General features: G+C 39.0%; 1 protein-coding gene across 2 annotated transcripts in view; it reads left to right on the top strand.

The window, feature by feature from the left end:
- Positions 1–23471, top strand: part of CCDC134 (coiled-coil domain containing 134) — a 72340-nt gene that overhangs the window by 15797 nt on the left and 33072 nt on the right. Inside the window, exons 2-4 of one of the 2 annotated variants that reach the window (XM_053721314.1) lie at positions 17670–17728; positions 21555–21665; positions 23118–23239. In XM_053721314.1, the coding sequence (XP_053577289.1) occupies positions 21563–21665; positions 23118–23239 (225 nt within the window). In that variant the 5' untranslated portion in view covers positions 17670–17728; positions 21555–21562. The remainder of the gene's footprint in view (positions 1–17669; positions 17729–21554; positions 21666–23117; positions 23240–23471) is intronic. The other variant, XM_053721313.1, reaches the window with a different exon arrangement.

Here is a 23471-nt window from a genome sequence, read left to right as displayed (position 1 = left end):
ACACACACACACAGATATCAGCCTGTGTATACACACACACACATATAGAGATATCAGCCTGTGTATAAACACACAGACACACAGAAATATCAGCCTGTGTATAAACACACAGACACATAGAAATATCAGCCTGTGTATAAACACACAGACACATAGCGATATCAGCCTGTGTATAAACACACAGACACATGGCGATATCAGCCTGTGTATAAACACACACACATAGATATCAGCCTGTGTATAAACACACACACACACACAGATATCAGCCTATGTATAAACACACACACACACATATATCAGCCTGTGTATAAACAAACACACACATACACATATAGATATCACCCTGTGTATAAACGCACACATACAGAGATATCAGCCTGTGTATAAACACACACACATAGAGATATCAGCCTGTGTATAAACACACACACACAGAGATATCAGCCTGTGTATAAACACACACACACATAGGGATATCAGCCTGTGTATAAACACACACACACACAGAGATATCAGCCTGTGTATAAACACACACACACACACACACACACACACATAGAGATATCAGCCTGTGTATAAACACACACACACACACACAGAGATATCAGCCTGTGTATAAACACACACACACAGAGATATCAGCCTGTGTATAAACACACACACACAGAGATATCAGCCTGTGTATAAACACACGCACACACATAGAGATATCAGCCTGTGTATAAACACACACATACACAGAGATATCAGCCTGTGTATAAACACACACACACACACACACACACACATAGAGATATCAACCTGTGTATAAACACACCCACACACAGAGATATCAACCTGTGTATAAACACACCCACACACAGAGATATCAGCCTCTGTATAAACACACACACACACAGAGATATCAGCCTGTGTATAAACGCACGCACACATAGAGATATCAGCCTGTGTATAAACACACGCACACACATAGAGATATCAGCCTGTGTATAAACACACACATACACAGAGATATCAGCCTGTGTATAAACACACACACACACACACACATAGAGATATCAGCCTGTGTATAAACACACACATACACAGAGATATCAGCCTCTGTATAAACACACACACACACATAGAGATATCATCTTGTGTATAAACACACACACACACACACATAGAGATATCAGCCTGTGTATAAACACACACACACACATACACACATAGAGATATCAGCCTGTGTATAAACACACACACACACACATAGAGATATCAGCCTGTGTATAAACACACACACATAGCGATATCAGCCTGTGTATAAATACACACATAGATATCAGCCTGTGTATAAGCTCACACACATATAGATATCAGCCTGTATATAAACACACACACAAATATCAGCCTGTGTATAAACACACACACACACACATATAGATATCAGCCTGTGTATAAGCACACACACATATAGATATCAGCCTGTGTATAAACACACACACACACATAGAGATATCAGCCTGTGTATAAACACACACACACACACACACACACACACACATAGAGATATCAGCCTGTTTATAAACACAGACACACACATGGAGATATCAGCCTGTGTATAAACACACACACACACACATATAGATATCAGCCTGTGTATAAACACACACACACACATATAGATATCAGCCTGTGTATAAACACACACACACATATAGATATCAGCCTGTGTATAAACACACACACACACACACATACACACACATAGAGATATCAGCCTGTGTATAAACACACACACAGCCACATAGAGATATCAGCCTGTGTATAAACACACACACACATAGAGATATCAGCCTGTGTATAAACACATACACACACACACACACACACATAGATATCAGCCTGTGTATAAACACACACACACACATATATAGAGATATCAGCCTGTGTATAAACACACACACACACATAGAGATATCAGCCTGTGTATAAACACACACACACACACACACACACACACACACATAGAGATATCAGCCTGTTTATAAACACAGACACACACATGGAGATATCAGCCTGTTTATAAACACACACACACACACACAGATATCAGCCTGTTTATAAACACACACACATAGAGATATCAGCCTGTGTATAAACACACACACACACATAGAGATATCAGCCTGTGTATAAACACACACACACACATAGAGATATCAGCCTGTGTATAAACACACACACACACAGAGATATCAGCTTGTGTATAAACACACACACACACACATAGAGATATCAGCCTGTGTATAAACACACACACACACACACACACATAGAGATATCAGCCTGTGTATAAACACACACACACATAGGGATATCAGCCTGTGTATAAACACACACACACACATAGGGATATCAGCCTGTGTATAAACACACACACACATAGGGATATCAGCCTGTGTATAAACACACACACACACACAGAAATATCAGCCTGTGTATAAACACACACAGAGATATCAGCCTGTGTATAAACACACACACACACATAGAGATATCAGCCTCTGTATAAACACACACACACATAGAGATATCAGACTGTGTATAAACACACACACACATAGGGATATCGGCCTGTGTATAAACACACGCACACACATAGAGATATATCATCTTGTGTATAAACACACACACACACACACATACACACATAGAGATATCAGCCTGTGTATAAACACACACACACATAGAGATATCAGCCTGTGTATAAACACACACACATAGCGATATCAGCCTGTGTATAAATACACACACACACACACATAGAGATATCAGCCTGTATATAAACACACACACAAATATCAGCCTGTGTATAAACACACACACATATATAGATATCAGCCTGTATATAAGCACACACACACATATAGATATCAGCCTGTATATAAACACACACACACACACATATAGATATCAGCCTGTGTATAAACACACACACACACACATATAGATATCAGCCTGTGTATAAACACACACACACACACACACACACACACATATAGATATCAGCCTGTGTATAAACACAGACACACACATGGAGATATCAGCCTGTTTATAAACACACACACACACACACACATATAGATATCAGCCTGTGTATAAACACAGACACACACATAGAGATATCAGCCTGTGTATAAACACACACACACACACATAGAGATATCAGCCTGTTTATAAACACACACACAGACACATAGAGATATCAGCCTGTGTATAAACACACACACATAGAGATATCAGCCTGTGTATAAACACATACACACACACACACACACATAGATATCAGCCTGTGTATAAACACACACATATAGAGATATCAGCCTGTGTATAAACACACACACACACACATATAGAGATATCAGCCTGTGTATAAACACACACACACACACACACACACACACACACACACATAGAGATATCAGCCTGTTTATAAACACAGACACACACATGGAGATATCAGCCTGTTTATAAACACAGACACACACATAGAGATATCAGCCTGTGTATACACACACACCCACATAGAGATATCAGCCTGTTTATAAACACAGACACACACATGGAGATATCAGCCTGTGTATAAACACACACACACATAGAGATATCAGCCTGTGTATAAACACACACACACACACACACATATAGATATCAGCCTGTGTATAAGCACACACACATATAGATATCAGCCTGTATATAAACACACACACACAAATATCAGCCTGTGTATAAACACACACACACACACACACACACATATATATATCAGCCTGTGTATAAACACACACACACACACACACATATAGATATCAGCCTGTGTATAAACACACACACATATAGATATCAGCCTGTGTATAAACACACACACACACACACACACACACACACATAGAGATATCAGCCTGTTTATAAACACACACACAGACACATAGAGATATCAGCCTGTGTATAAACACACACACACATAGAGATATCAGCCTGTGTATAAACACATACACACACACACACACACACACATAGATATCAGCCTGTGTATAAACACACACACACACACATATAGAGATATCAGCCTGTGTATAAACACACACATATAGAGATATCAGCCTGTGTATAAACACACACACACACATAGAGATATCAGCCTGTTTATAAACACACACACATAGAGATAGCAGCCTGTGTATAAACACACACACACACATAGAGATATCAGCCTGTTTATAAACACACACACACACAGATATCAGCCTGTTTATAAACACACACACATGGAGATATCAGCCTGTTTATAAACACAGACACACACATAGAGATATCAGCCTGTGTATAAACACACACACACACACACACACACACACACACACACACACATAGATATATCAGCCTGTTTATAAACACAGACACACACATGGAGATATCAGCCTGTTTATAAACACACAACCATAGAGATATCAGCCTGTGTATAAACACACACACACACATAGAGATATCAGCCTGTTTATAAACACACACACACACACACACACACATAGAGATATCAGCCTGTTTATAAACACACACACACACATAGAGATATCAGCCTGTTTATAAACACACACACACACACACAGATATCAGCCTGTTTATAAACACACACGCATAGAGATAGCAGCCTGTGTATAAACACACACACACACATAGAGATATCAGCCTGTTTATAAACACACACACACACACAGATATCAGCCTGTGTATAAACACACACACACACACATAGAGATATCAGCCTGTTTATAAACACACACACATAGAGATATCAGCCTGTGTATAAACACACACACACACATAGAGATATCAGCCTGTTTATAAACACACACACACACACACACACACAGATATCAGCCTGTTTATAAACACACACACATAGAGATATCAGCCTGTGTATAAACACACACACACACACATAGAGATATCAGCCTGTTTATAAACACACACACACACACACACACACAGATATCAGCCTGTTTATAAACACACACACATAGAGATATCAGCCTGTGTATAAACACACACACACACAGAGATATCAGCCTGTTTATAAACACACACACACACACACACAGATATCAGCCTGTGTATAAACACACACACACACACATAGAGATATCAGCCTGTTTATAAACACACACACACACATAGAGATATCAGCCTGTTTATAAACACACACACACACACAGATATCAGCCTGTTTATAAACACACACACATAGAGATATCAGCCTGTGTATAAACACACACACACATAGAGATATCAGCCTGTGTATAAACACACGCACACACATAGAGATATCAGCCTGTTTATAAACACACACACACACACACATAGAGATATCAACCTGTGTATAAACACACGCACACACATAGAGATATCAGCCTGTGTATAAACACACACACACACACACACACATAGAGATATCAGCCTGTGTATAAACACACACACACACACAGATATCAGCCTGTGTATAAACACACACACACATAGAGATATCAGCCTCTGTATAAACACACACACACACACATAGAGATATCAGCCTCTTTATAAACACACACACACATAGAGATATCACACTGTGTATAACACACACACACACACATAGGGATATCGGCCTGTGTATAAACACACGCACACACATAGAGATATATCATCTTGTGTATAAACACACGCACACACATAGAGATATATCATCTTGTGTATAAACACACACACACACACATAGAGATATCAGCCTGTGTATAAACACACACACACACACACACACATAGAGATATCAGCCTGTGTATAAACACACACACACACACACAGATATCAGCCTGTGTATAAACACACACACACACACACATAGAGATATCAGCCTGTGTATAAACACACACACATTTAGATATCAGCCTGTATATAAACACACACACAAATATCAGCCTGTGTATAAACACACACACACACACACATATAGATATCAGCCTGTGTATAAGCACACACACACACACACACACATATAGATATCAGCCTGTGTATAAACACACACACATATAGAGATATCAGCCTGTTTATAAATACACACACACACACACACACACAGATATCAGCCTGTGTATAAACACACACACACACATAGAGATATCAGCCTGTGTATAAACACACACACACACATATAGATATCAGCCTGTGTATAAACACACACACACACACATAGAGATATCAGCCTGTGTATAAACACACACACACATAGAGATATCAGCCTGTGTATAAACACACACACACATAGAGACATGTTTATAAACACACGCACACACATAGAGATATCACCCTGTGTATAAACGCACACATACAGAGATATCAGCCTGTGTATAAACACACACACATAGAGATATCAGCCTGTGTATAAACACACACACATAGAGATATCAGCCTGTGTATAAACACACACACACAGAGATATCAGCCTGTGTATAAACACACACACACATAGGGATATCAGCCTGTGTATAAACACACACACATATAGAGATATCAGCCTGTGTATAAACACACGCACACACATAGAGATATCAGCCTGTGTATAAACACACACACACACACAGAGATATCAGCCTGTGTATAAACACACACACACACATAGAGATATCAGCCTGTGTATAAACACACACACACACACACAGATATCAGCCTGTGTATAAACACACACACACACACACACACATAGAGATATCAGCCTGTGTATAAACACACACACACACATAGAGATATCAGCCTGTGTATAAACACACACACACACATAGAGATATCAGCCTGTGTATAAACACACACACACACATAGAGATATCAGCCTGTGTATAAACACACACACACACAGAGATATCAGCCTGTGTATAAACACACACACACACACACATAGAGATATCAGCCTGTGTATAAACACACACACACACACAGAGATATCAGCCTGTGTATAAACACACACAGAGATATCAGCCTGTGTATAAACACACACACACACAGAGATATCAGCCTGTGTATAAACACACACACACATAGGGATATCAGCCTGTGTATAAACACACACACACATAGGGATATCAGCCTGTGTATAAACACACACACACATAGAGATATTAGCCTGTGTATAAACACACACACACATAGAGATATCAGCCTGTTTATAAACACACACACATAGAGATATCAGCCTGTTTATAAACACACACACACACACACATAGAGATATCAGCCTGTGTATAAACACACACACACACACACATAGAGATATCAGCCTGTGTATAAACACATACACACACAGAGATATCAGCCTGTGTATAAACACACACACACACATAGAGATATCAGCCTGTTTATAAACACACACACACACACACACACACACACACACACATAGAGATATCAGCCTGTTTATAAACACACACACACACATATAGATATCAGCCTGTTTATAAACACACACACACACACACAGATATCAGCCTGTTTATAAACACACACGCATAGAGATAGCAGCCTGTGTATAAACACACACACACACATAGAGATATCAGCCTGTTTATAAACACACACACACACACAGATATCAGCCTGTTTATAAACACACACACATAGAGATATCAGCCTGTGTATAAACACACACACACACATAGAGATATCAGCCTGTTTATAAACACACACACACACAGATATCAGCCTGTTTATAAACACACACACATAGAGATATCAGCCTGTGTATAAACACACACACACACATAGAGATATCAGCCTGTTTATAAACACACACACACACACACACACAGATATCAGCCTGTGTATAAACACACACACACACACATAGAGATATCAGCCTGTTTATAAACACACACACACACATAGAGATATCAGCCTGTTTATAAACACACACACACACACAGATATCAGCCTGTTTATAAACACACACACATAGAGATATCAGCCTGTGTATAAACACACACACACATAGAGATATCAGCCTGTGTATAAACACACGCACACACATAGAGATATCAGCCTGTTTATAAACACACACACACACACACATAGAGATATCAACCTGTGTATAAACACACGCACACACATAGAGATATCAGCCTGTGTATAAACACACACACACACACACACACATAGAGATATCAGCCTGTGTATAAACACACACACACACACAGATATCAGCCTGTGTATAAACACACACACACATAGAGATATCAGCCTCTGTATAAACACACACACACACACATAGAGATATCAGCCTCTTTATAAACACACACACACATAGAGATATCACACTGTGTATAAACACACACACACACATAGGGATATCGGCCTGTGTATAAACACACGCACACACATAGAGATATATCATCTTGTGTATAAACACACGCACACACATAGAGATATATCATCTTGTGTATAAACACACACACACACACACACACATAGAGATATCAGCCTGTGTATAAACACACACACACACACACACACACATAGAGATATCAGCCTGTGTATAAACACACACACACACACACAGATATCAGCCTGTGTATAAACACACACACACACACATAGAGATATCAGCCTGTGTATAAACACACACACATTTAGATATCAGCCTGTATATAAACACACACACAAATATCAGCCTGTGTATAAACACACACACACACACACATATAGATATCAGCCTGTGTATAAACACACACACACACACACATATAGATATCAGCCTGTTTATAAATACACACACACACACACACACACAGATATCAGCCTGTGTATAAACACACACACACACACACACATAGAGATATCAGCCTGTGTATAAACACACACACACACATATAGATATCAGCCTGTGTATAAACACACACACACACACACACATATAGATATCAGCCTGTTTATAAACACACACACACACACACACACATAGAGATATCAGCCTGTGTATAAACACACACACACATAGAGATATCAGCCTGTGTATAAACACACACACACATAGAGACATGTTTATAAACACACACACACACATAGAGATATCACCCTGTGTATAAACGCACACATACAGAGATATCAGCCTGTGTATAAACACACACACATAGAGATATCAGCCTGTGTATAAACACACACACATAGAGATATCAGCCTGTGTATAAACACACACACACAGAGATATCAGCCTGTGTATAAACACACACACACATAGGGATATCAGCCTGTGTATAAACACACACACATATAGAGATATCAGCCTGTGTATAAACACACGCACACACATAGAGATATCAGCCTGTGTATAAACACACACACACACACAGAGATATCAGCCTGTGTATAAACACACACACACACATAGAGATATCAGCCTGTGTATAAACACACACACACACACACAGATATCAGCCTGTGTATAAACACACACACACACACACACATAGAGATATCAGCCTGTGTATAAACACACACACACACATAGAGATATCAGCCTGTGTATAAACACACACACACACATAGAGATATCAGCCTGTGTATAAACACACACACACACAGAGATATCAGCCTGTGTATAAACACACACACACACACCACATAGAGATATCAGCCTGTGTATAAACACTCACACACCACACAGAGATATCACGGCTGTGTATAAACACACACAGAGATAACGAGCCTGTGTATAAACACCACACACACACAGAGATATCAGCCTGTGTATAAACACACACACACATAGGATATCAGCCTGTGTAAAAACACACACACACATAGGGATATCAGCCTGTGTATAAACACACACACACATAGGAGATATTAGCCTGTGTATAAACACACACCACACATAGAGATATCAGCCTGTTTATAAACACACACACATAGAGATATCAGCCTGTTTTATAAACACACACACACACACACATATGAGATATAGAACGGTGTATAAACACACACCACACACACACATAGAGATAGTCAGCCTGTGATAAACACATACACACACAGGATATCAGCCTGTGTATAAACACACACACACACATAGCGATATCAGCCTGTTTATATAACACACACACACACACAAACACACACACACACACATAGAGATTATCAGCCTGTTTATAAACACACACACCACACATATAGATATCAGCCTGTTTATAAACACACACACACACACACAGATATCAGCCTGTTTATAAACACACACCACATAGAGATATCAGCCTGTGTATAAACACACACACACACATAGAGATATCAGCCTCTCTATAAACACACACACACATAGAGATATCAGACTGTGTATAAACACACGCACACACATAGAGATATATCATCTTGTGTATAAACACACACACACACATAGAGATATCAGCCTGTTTATAAACACACACACACACACACATAGAGATATCAGCCTGTGTATAAACACACACACACACACACATAGAGATATCAGCCTGTGTATAAACACATACACACACAGAGATATCAGCCTGTGTATAAACACACACACACATAGAGATATCAGCCTCTGTATAAACACACACACACATAGAGATATCAGCCTCTGTATAAACACACACACACATAGAGATATCAGACTGTGTATAAACACACGCACACACATAGAGATATATCATCTTGTGTATAAACACACACACACACATAGAGATATCAGCCTGTGTATAAACACACACACACACACACACACACACACACATAGAGATATCGGCCTGTGTATAAACACACACACACACACACACACACACACAGATATCAGCCTGTGTATAAACACACACACACACACACAGAGATATCAGCCTGTGTATAAACACACACACATATAGATATCAGCCTGTATATAAACACACACACAAATATCAGCCTGTGTATAAACACACACACACATATAGATATCAGCCTGTGTATAAGCACACACACATATAGATATCAGCCTGTATATAAACACACACACACAAATATCAGCATGTGTATAAACACACACACACACACACACACACATATATATATAGATATCAGCCTGTGTATAAACACACACACACACACACACACACACACACACACACACACACACATATAGATATCAGCCTGTGTATAAACACACACACATATAGATATCAGCCTGTGTATAAACACACACACACACACACACACACACACACACACATAGAGATATCAGCCTGTTTATAAACACACACACACACATAGAGATATCAGCCTGTGTATAAACACACACACACATAGAGATATCAGCCTGTGTATAAACACATACACACACACACACACACACATAGATATCAGCCTGTGTATAAACACACACACACACACATATAGAGATATCAGCCTGTGTATAAACACACACACACACATATAGAGATATCAGCCTGTGTATAAACACACACACACACACACACACACATAGAGATATCAGCCTGTTTATAAACACAGACACACACATGGAGATATCAGCCTGTTTATAAACACAGACACACACATAGAGATATTAGCCTGTGTATAAACACACACACACACACACACATAGAGATATCAGCCTGTTTATAAACATACACACATAGAGATATCAGCCTGTTTATAAACACACACACACACACACACATAGAGATATCAGCCTGTGTATAAACACACACACACACACACATAGAGATATCAGCCTGTGTATAAACACATACACACACAGAGATATCAGCCTGTGTATAAACACACACACACATAGAGATATCAGCCTCTGTATAAACACACACACACATAGAGATATCAGCCTCTGTATAAACACACACACACATAGAGATATCACACTGTGTATAAACACACACACACACACATAGGGATATCGGCCTGTGTATAAACACACGCACACACATAGAGATATATCATCTTGTGTATAAACACACACACATACATAGAGATATCAGCCTGTGTATAAACACACACACACACACACATAGAGATATCAGCCTGTGTATAAACACACACACACACACACACAGATATCAGCCTGTGTATAAACACACACACACACACACAGAGATATCAGCCTGTGTATAAACACACACACATATAGATATCAGCCTGTATATAAACACACACACAAATATCAGCCTGTGTATAAACACACACACACACACACACACACATATAGATATCAGCCTGTGTATAAGCACACACACATATAGATATCAGCCTGTATATAAACACACACACACAAATATCAGCCTGTGTATAAACACACACACACACACACACACACACATATATATAGATATCAGCCTGTGTATAAACACACACACACACACACACACATATAGATATCAGCCTGTGTATAAACACACACACATATAGATATCAGCCTGTGTATAAACACACACACACACACACACACACACACACACATAGAGATATCAGCCTGTTTATAAACACACACACACACACATAGAGATATCAGCCTGTGTATAAACACACACACACATAGAGATATCAGCCTGTGTATAAACACATACACACACACACACACACACACACACACACACACACATAGATATCAGCCTGTGTATAAACACACACACACACATATAGAGATATCAGCCTGTGTATAAACACACACACACACACACACACACACATAGAGATATCAGCCTGTTTATAAACACAGACACACACATGGAGATATCAGCCTGTTTATAAACACAGACACACACATAGAGATATCAGCCTGTGTATAAACACACACACACACACACACACATAGAGATATCAGCCTGTTTATAAACACAGACACACACATGGAGATATCAGCCTGTTTATAAACACACACACACACGCAGATATCAGCCTGTTTATACACAGGCTGATATCTCTATGTGTGTGTGTTTATAAACAGGCTGATATCTCTATGTGTGTGTGTGTGTTTATACACAGGCTGATATATCTATGTGTGTGTGTTTATAAACACACACACACACATAGAGATATCAGCCTGTTTATAAACACACACACACACACACACATAGATATCAGCCTGTTTATAAACACACACACACAGATATCAGCCTGTTTATAAACACACACACATAGAGATAGCAGCCTGTGTATAAACACACACACACATAGAGATATCAGCCTGTTTATAAACACACACAGATATCAGCCTGTTTATAAACACACACACATAGAGATATCAGCCTGTGTATAAACACACACACACACATAGAGATATCAGCCTGTTTATAAACACACACACACACACACAGATATCAGCCTGTTTATAAACACACACACATAGAGATATCAGCCTGTGTATAAACACACACACACACACATAGAGATATCAGCCTGTTTATAAACACACACACACACACACAGATATCAGCCTGTTTATAAACACACACACATAGAGATATCAGCCTGTGTATAAACACACACACACACATAGAGATATCAGCCTGTTTATAAACACACACACACACACACACAGATATCAGCCTGTTTATAAACACACACACATAGAGATATCAGCCTGTGTATAAACACACACACACACACATAGAGATATCAGCCTGTTTATAAACACACACACACACACACACACACACACACACAGATATCAGCCTGTTTATAAACACACACACATAGAGATATCAGCCTGTGTATAAACACACACACACATAGAGATATCAGCCTGTGTATAAACACACACACACATAGAGATATCAGCCTGTGTATAAACACACGCACACACATAGAGATATCAGCCTGTTTATAAACACACACACACACATAGAGATATCAGCCTGTGTATAAACACACGCACACACATAGAGATATCAGCCTGTGTATAAACACACACACACACATAGAGATATCAGCCTGTGTATAAACACACACACAGAGATATCAGCCTGTGTATAAACACACACACACATAGAGATATCAGCCTCTGTATAAACACACACACACACACATAGAGATATCAGCCTCTGTATAAACACACACACACATAGAGATATCACACTGTGTATAAACACACACACACACACATAGGGATATCGGCCTGTGTATAAACACACGCACACACATAGAGATATATCATCTTGTGTATAAACACACGCACACACATAGAGATATATCATCTTGTGTATAAACACACACACACACATAGAGATATCAGCCTGTGTATAAACACACACACACACATACACACATAGAGATATCAGCCTGTGTATAAACACACACACACACATAGAGATATCAGCCTGTGTATAAACACACACACACACACACACATAGAGATATCAGCCTGTGTATAAACACACACACACACACAGATATCAGCCTGTGTATAAACACACACACACACACATAGAGATATCAGCCTGTGTATAAACACACACACATATAGATATCAGCCTGTATATAAACACACACACAAATATCAGCCTGTGTATAAACACACACACACACACATATAGATATCAGCCTGTGTATAAGCACACACACATATAGATATCAGCCTGTGTATAAACACACACACATATAGATATCAGCCTGTGTATAAACACACACACACACACACACATAGAGATATCAGCCTGTTTATAAACACACACACAAATATCAGCCTGTGTATAAGCACACACACACACACATATAGATATCAGCCTGTGTATAAGCACACACACATATAGATATCAGCCTGTGTATAAACACACACACATATAGATATCAGCCTGTGTATAAACACACACACACACACACACACACACACATAGAGATATCAGCCTGTTTATAAACACACACACAGACACATAGAGATATCAGCCTGTGTATAAACACACACACACATAGAGATATCAGCCTGTGTATAAACACATACACACACACACACACACACACACATAGATATCAGCCTGTGTATAAACACACACACACACACATATAGAGATATCAGCCTGTGTATAAACACACACACATATAGAGATATCAGCCTGTGTATAAACACACACACACACACACACACACACACACACACATAGAGATATCAGCCTGTTTATAAACACAGACACACACATGGATATATCAGCCTGTTTATAAACACACACACACACACACGCAGATATCAGCCTGTTTATAAACACACACACATAGAGATATCAGCCTGTGTATAAACACACCCACACACATAGAGATATCAGCCTGTTTATAAACACACACACACACACACACACACATAGAGATATCAGCCTGTTTATAAACACACACACACACACACACACACACACACACAGATATCAGCCTGTTTATAAACACACACACATAGAGATAGCAGCCTGTGTATAAACACACACACACAGAGATATCAGCCTGTTTATAAACACACACACACACACAGATATCAGCCTGTTTATAAACACACACACATAGAGATATCAGCCTGTGTATAAACACACACACACACACATAGAGATATCAGCCTGTTTATAAACACACACACACACACAGATATCAGCCTGTTTATAAACACACACACACAGAGATATAAGCCTGTGTATAAACACACACACACACATAGAGATATCAGCCTGTTTATAAACACACACACACACACAGATATCAGCCTGTTTATAAACACACACACATAGAGATATCAGCCTGTGTATAAACACACACACACACATAGAGATATCAGCCTGTGTATAAACACACACACACACACACACAGATATCAGCCTGTTTATAAACACACACACATAGAGATATCAGCCTGTGTATAAACACACACACAGACACATAGAGATATCAGCCTGTGTATAAACACACACACACATAGGGATATCAGCCTGTGTATAAACACACACACACACATAGGGATATCAGCCTGTGTATAAACACACACACACATAGAGATATCAGCCTGTGTATAAACACACACACACATAGAGATATCAGCCTGTGTATAAACACACACACACACACATAGAGATATCAGCCTGTGTATAAACACACACACACACACATAGAAATATCAGCCTGTGTATAAACACACAGACACATAGAGATATCAGCCTGTGTATAAACACACACACACACACATAGAGATATCAGCCTGTGTATAAACACACACACAGACACATAGAGATATCAGCCTGTGTATAAACACACACACACATAGGGATATCAGCCTGTGTATAAACACACACACACATAGGGATATCAGCCTGTGTATAAACACACACACACATAGGGATATCAGCCTGTGTATAAACACACACACACACACACATAGAGATATCAGCCTGTGTATAAACACACACACACACACACACACACAGATATCAGCCTGTGTATAAACACACACACACATAGAGATATCAGCCTGTGTATAAACACACACACACACACACACGCACACATAGAGAGGTATCAGCCTTCAGATGGTGCCAAGCGTGTGTGACAGCAACCAGGTGAGGAGTACAAAGTCAAGTGTGTCTTGCCTACAGTCAAGCATGGTGGTGGGAGTGTCATGGTCTGGGCCTGCATGAGTGCTGCCAGCACTGGGGAGCTACAGTTTATTGAGGGAACCATGAATGCCAACATGCACTGTGACATACTGAATCAGAGCATGATCCCCTCCCTTCAGAGACTGGGCCGCAGGGCAGTATTCCAACATAACGACCCCAAACACACCTCCAAAGTGACCACTGCCTTGTTAAAGAAGCTGAGGGTAAAGGTGATGGACGGGCCAAGCATGTCTCCACATCTAAACCCTATTGAGCATCTGTGGGGCATCCTCAAACGGAAGGAGGGGGAGCGCAAGGTCTCTAACATCCACCAGCTTCGTGATGTCTTTATGGAGGAGTGGAAGAAGACTCCGGTGGCAACCTGTGAAGCTCTGGTGAACTCCATACCCAAGAGGGTTAAGGCAGTGCTGGAAAATAATGGTGGCCACACAAAATATTGACACTTTAGGCTCAATTTAGACATTTCCACTTAGGGGTGTACTCACTTTTGTTGCCAACGGTTTAGACATTAATGGCTGTGTGTTGAGTTATTTTGAGGGGACAGAAAATTTACACTGTTATACAGGCTGTACACTCACTACTTTACATTGTAGCAAAATGTCATTTCTTCAGTGTTGTCACATGAAAAGATATAATAAAATATTTACAAAAATGTGAGGGGGTGTACTCACTTTTGTGAGATACTGTATGTTTTAGAGAGTTAAATCAGGAAGATGACCGTTACCCTAACAGTAAAGGGCACATACCCTTCCCATAAGGTACTATTTAATTAACAGAAGGTGGTCTACAGCACAGGTCAGCACTAATGAGTTTAGGTAGGTAAGTATTAAAATAAAATTAATAGAGACTAATTCAAATTAAATTCTTTTAAAAAAGTACTACGTTCTTTTCAGTGTATGTTGCTATAACCACCTTTGCAAGGGTTATAGTTATATGCAAGCAATAAAGCAACAATAAAATAAGAGTATTTTTCTTTTTTATATAATACATATGTCATTTTCCCCACAAAAGGTCTGACAGCGGCACAGGAAGTGTAAAGGGAAGAGCTACCAGAAATAAAGGAAGCCTAGGTGAGAAATCAGATTGATAGGTTAGTGTTGGATGATATTTTTATGGAATGCTGCTAGTTGTACAGAGTGAATCAGAACATTCCCCAGAGTAGGTGCAGGTCTACAGGAGTCATAAGTAAGTGTTGAAGAAGATATGAGAAGTGCTGTAGGTCATGTTCAGAGCTGTGGGGCAGGTGAGAATATTAGCAGATAATGATAGAGGAATGTGCTGTGTTACCAAGAGCTTGTTATATTAGGTGATCTGTTACCAAGAGCTTGTTATATTAGGTGCTGTGTTACCAAGAGCTTGTTATATTAGGTGCTGTGTTACCAAGAGCTTGTTATATTAGGTGCTGTGTTACCAAGAGCTTGTTATATTAGGTGCTGTGTTACCAAGAGCTTGTTATATTAGGTGGTGTGTTACCAAGAGCTTGTTATATTAGGTGGTGTGTTACCAAGAGCTTGTTATATTAGGTGCTGTGTTACCAAGAGCTTGTTATATTAGGTGATGTGTTACCAAGAGCTTGTTATATTAGGTGGTGTGTTACCAAGAGCTTGTTATATTAGGTGCTGTGTTACCAAGAGCTTGTTATATTAGGTGCTGTGTTACCAAGAGCTTGTTATATTAGGTGATGTGTTACCAAGAGCTTGTTATATTAGGTGATGTGTTACCAAGAGCTTGTTATATTAGGTGATGTGTTACCAAGAGCTTGTTATATTAGGTGATGTGTTACCAAGAGCTTGTTATATTAGGTGATGTGTTACCAAGAGCTTGTTATATTAGGTGATGTGTTACCAAGAGCTTGTTATATTAGGTGATGTGTTACCAAGAGCTTGTTATATTAGGTGATGTGTTACTAAAAGCTTGTTATATTAGGTGCTGTGTTACTAAGAGCTTGTTATATTAGGTGATGTGCTACTAAAAGCTTGTTATATTAGGTGATGTGTTACTAAGAGCTTGTTATATTAGGTGCTGTGTTACCAAGAGCTTGTTATATTAGGTGCTGTGTTACCAAGAGCTTGTTATATTAGGTGCTGTGTTACCAAGAGCTTGTTATATAAGGTGATGTGTTACCAAGAGCTTGTTATATTAGGTGATGTGTTACCAAGAGCTTGTTATATTAGGTGATGTGTTACCAAGAGCTTGTTATATTAGGTGATGTGTTACCAAGAGCTTGTTATATTAGGTGATGTGTTACCAAGAGCTTGTTATATTAGGTGATGTGTTACCAAGAGCTTGTTATATTAGGTGATGTGTTACTAAAAGCTTGTTATATTAGGTGATGTGTTACTAAGAGCTTGTTATATTAGGTGATGTGCTACTAAAAGCTTGTTATATTAGGTGATGTGTTACTAAGAGCTTGTTATATTAGGTGATGTGTTACCAAGAGCTTGTTATATTAGGTGATGTGTTACTAAAACTTGTTATATTAGGTGATGTGTTACCAAGAGCTTGTTATATTAGGTGATGTGTTACCAAGAGCTTGTTATATTAGGTGATGTGTTACTAAGAGCTTGTTATATTAGATGATGTGTTACTAAAAGCTTGTTATATTAGGTGATGTGTTACTAAGAGCTTGTTATATTAGGTGATGTGTTACTAAAAGCTTGTTATATTAGGTGATGTGTTACTAAGAGCTTGTTATATTAGGTGATGTGTTACTAAAAGCTTGTTATATTAGGTGCTGTGTTACTAAGAGCTTGTTATATTAGGTGATGTGTTACTAAAAGCTTGTTATATTAGGTGCTGTGTTACTAAGAGCTTGTTATATTAGGTGATGTGTTACTAAGAGCTTGTTATATTAGGTGCTGTGTTACTAAGAGCTTGTTATATTTCTAAACGTTATACTTGACACTAAGAGAAGCCACTGGGGAGAATGTTGAGGAGCGATGTGTAAGGAAGATGAGTCTGGGATCTGTTGGGCGGTAGTAGAGCAGTGGTGCTGTGTATTAATAGATGGTTGAAATAAGGATATAGGGAGATAAAGACGTGTCAGACAGCGCTGAGAAGGGGCTGAAGAAGGAGGCCGGGGCGTCAGAGAAAGGTATGATAGCCTGGTGCCAAATGAGCATTAAACTGTGTATGTGGAAGCCTAACTAAACCTCATTGCGCCCCAGGACAAAGGGTGTTGTGGGCCCCCAATTTTAACAGCACCCTTTCCAAAGATCAACAAACACCTAGCAGTATAATTCAAAAGCATTCCTGATTAATATCAGACATCCATATTCCTCAGAGCTGGAGATGCTCAGATTTCCTGTACAAATATGGAGACAGTTTTTCTGTACGGCATTGGTGGCCATCTTTAAAACCCTGCCGCCATATTTGTAAAGGCAAATCCATACATTCTACTTACGCTGTGTGCCCTGGTTTACAAGATGGAATCACTAGAGGTGTGTGCCAAGTCTCAAGCCTCTGAGACCCCTGTAGTTACTTGACTTTCTTTCAGGACATGAAATGATATACATAGACGTTTTATTCTCTGGTAGAAGGTAATGTGAGACTTTTACCTAAGTGGGCACCATCCCAATGAACAAGCACAGGAGTTATTTGTTTTCAGCTGAATCTGCCTCTCTTGATGTCACAATATGGGAATAGAACTCCAGTAATAGTATCTTTTGCAAATATTCACATAACATATTGGGGGGGGGGGGGGGGGGACTACAAGATGTCGTGTATTTGTGTTCGTAGCTGTATTTTCTATTATAAATTCCCTCCTGTGGGTCAGATCCCCTCTGACATCGCCTGTTCCCAAGGACGTACAGCGCCACTGGATACAATAAATATTAGAAGTGTAGATCGGCACTGCTGTCTGGCATTTTTGAGATATATGAAATGTTTTTCTCTCAGCAAATTTTTCAACAATGCCTTTTATGTCATTCGTGTTGTAGCCAAATAGTCAACAGGAAGCTGAAACAATATTTAGTGTAAAACCTTATGAAATGATTAAAGGGACATGAAACAAAATGTTTCTTTCAGATAGAGCAGCAATTCTTAATAACTTTCTAATTTACTTTTGTTATCAAAATTGTATTTGTTCTCTTGGTATCTTTTGTTGAAAAGCAGGAAGGTAAGCTCAGGAGCGTGCACGTGTCTGGAGCTCTATATGGCAGCAGTTTTGCAAGAATGTTATTCATTTGCAAGAGCTCTACATGACAGCACTGCCATGAAGTTCTCCAGATGCTACCTAGGTATCTCTTCAACACAGAAGATGATGGGAACAAAAAGCAAATTTGATAATAGAAGTAAATGGGAAACTTTTTTCATATCCCTTTTAAATTATCTATGTATCTATCTATTTGCCTATCATCTATCAATTATCTGCCTATCTATCTATGGATCTATCCGCCTATCTATTTGCCTATCTATCCATCTATGGATCTATCTACAGTATCTACTGTATCTAGCTATGGATCTATCTATCTATCTATCTATCTATCTATAGTATCTATCTATGTATCAATCATCTATTTATTTGCCTATCTATTTATCTTTCATCTATTTATCTACATTATTTAGCTATGGATCTATCTCTCATCTATCTTTTTGCCTATCTATCTATCGTATCTATCTATTTCCCTATCTATCTTTCATCTATCTATCTACAGTATCTATCTATCTATGTATCAATCATCTATCTATCTATCTACCAGCCTATCTATCTCTATATCTAATAATACGTTGAAGCCATTTGCCTTGAGGGCTGCTGAGTTTGACGTATCTACAATACGAGCCATCACGTGGGGATCAGAGCTCAGCAAGGCGCAGGGAGCTGTTGGATATCACCCTCCAGGTACAGCTGTGAATATCACTTTACACGTCTGTGAGTTACCTTGTCATCTCCTGCAGGCGCTGTGATGGATCTTATCTGCGTCTGGAGCTTCGTCTTGGCCATTCTTCTACCTCTGGGGATCGCTTCTGACAGCAACAAGCACAAGAAAGACACTGCGTTTGAAATCTGTATCCTTTTAACTCTTTTGGGAGTTGTATTAGTTGTTGTGCTTGGTGAGTATAATACATGGTATGAGTCAGTTTCATGGGCATCAAATAGATAATAAAGGGACAAACATATTTTTGCATGAAAACGTGCTAGTTAGTTACAGCATCTAATCTTTGTATTGCTGCCCCTAACAAACTATACGGATAATAAGAATCTTGCGCCTGCTTACGGCAGATAACGATTTCTAAACATTGAATGGTATCGCGGGTCCTGTCACACGATTATCTAAAGCAAATTATACACTGATTGGTATTTCACTAACGGGTGTAACCTACGTTTCTGTATGTGAAGGAGAGATACGTAAAATACAGTATAGTGCTCAATAAAAATACACACTAAAAGTGTAAAGTACAATGCATTAAAGGGACAGTCTACTCCAAAATTGTTACTGATAAAAAAGACTTTATGACATTTAAACCTCTAAATATCTGCTTGTTTCAAAGCCCCTGCAGGCTGCCTTTCTCTCAAAATATTTTTATAGCTTTTCATAGGCAGACAATGCTAGTTCATGGGTGCCATATAGATATCATTGTGCACACTCCCGTGGAGCTATTTAAGTGTCGGAATTGATTGGCTGAAGTGCAAGATTGTAAATAGCACTGAGATAAGGAGCAGTCTGCAGAGGACTAGATACACGGTAATCACAGAGGTAAAAAGTATATTCATATAACTGAGATAAGGAGCAGTCTGCGGAGGCTCAGATACAAGGTAATCACAGAGGTAAAAAGTATATTAATATAACTGAGATAAGGAGCAGTCTGCAGAGGCTCAGATACAAGGTAATCACAGAGGTAAAAAGTATATTAATATAACTGAGATAAGGAGCAGTCTGCAGAGGCTCAGATACAAGGTAATTACAGAGGTAAAAAGTATATTAATATAACTGAGATAAGGAGCAGTCTGCAAAGGCTTAGATACAAGGTAATCACAGAGGTAAAAAGTATATTAATATAACTGAGATAAGGGGCAGTCTGCAGAGGCTTAGATACCAGGTAATCACAGAGGTAAAAAGTATATTCATATAACTGAGATAAGGAGCAGACTGCAGAGGGTTAGATACAAAGTAATCACAGAGGTAAAAAGTATATTAATATAACTGAGATAAGGGGCAGTCTGCAGAGGCTTAGATACAAGGTAATCACAGAGGTAAAAAGTATATTAATATAACTGAGATAAGGGGGCAGTCTGCAGAGGCTTAGATACAGGGTAATCACAGAGGTAAAAAGTATATTAATATAACTGAGATAAGGGGCAGTCTGCAGAGGCTTAGATACAAGGAAATCACAGAGGTAAAAAGTATATTAATTTAACCAGATTAACGGCAGTTGCTGGCTTTAGTAGAGTCTGGCTACTGAACGTCACTGAGGAAAATATCTCGCTGCTACTGTTCTATAGCCCTTAGCCTGTTGCAGATAAGAAACTGTTTGAGGTAAAGAGGAAGGATCAGATCAACGCCCTGAATAATCTCATAGAGCTGAACGATGTCAACCAGCAGTACAAGATTATAGACATCATGTTAAAGGGGCTCTTCAAGGTAAGCAGGTCCCTGTGTTGTTGTTTGTGCGCTAAATCTATACGGCCCACTAGTTCCTGACCTCTGTACTGTAGCATGGGCTATTCCTTATAGTTTGCTTTTGTCTCATTAATGTGTGTTTGGTTCTGACCAACTTATTATCTAGTTCTCACCTGTTTATTATTGGCCAATGGCTAGACTGTGTATCTGTGTGCATGTGTGTTTGTGTGTGTGTGCATGTCTGTATCAGAGT

Source organism: Bombina bombina, chromosome 7 (genome assembly GCF_027579735.1).
Source record: "Bombina bombina isolate aBomBom1 chromosome 7, aBomBom1.pri, whole genome shotgun sequence".
In the NCBI taxonomy this organism is placed as follows: domain Eukaryota; kingdom Metazoa; phylum Chordata; class Amphibia; order Anura; family Bombinatoridae; genus Bombina; species Bombina bombina.
Note: the sequence above shows the minus strand (reverse complement) of the source record. Positions and strands in the feature narration are given on the sequence as shown.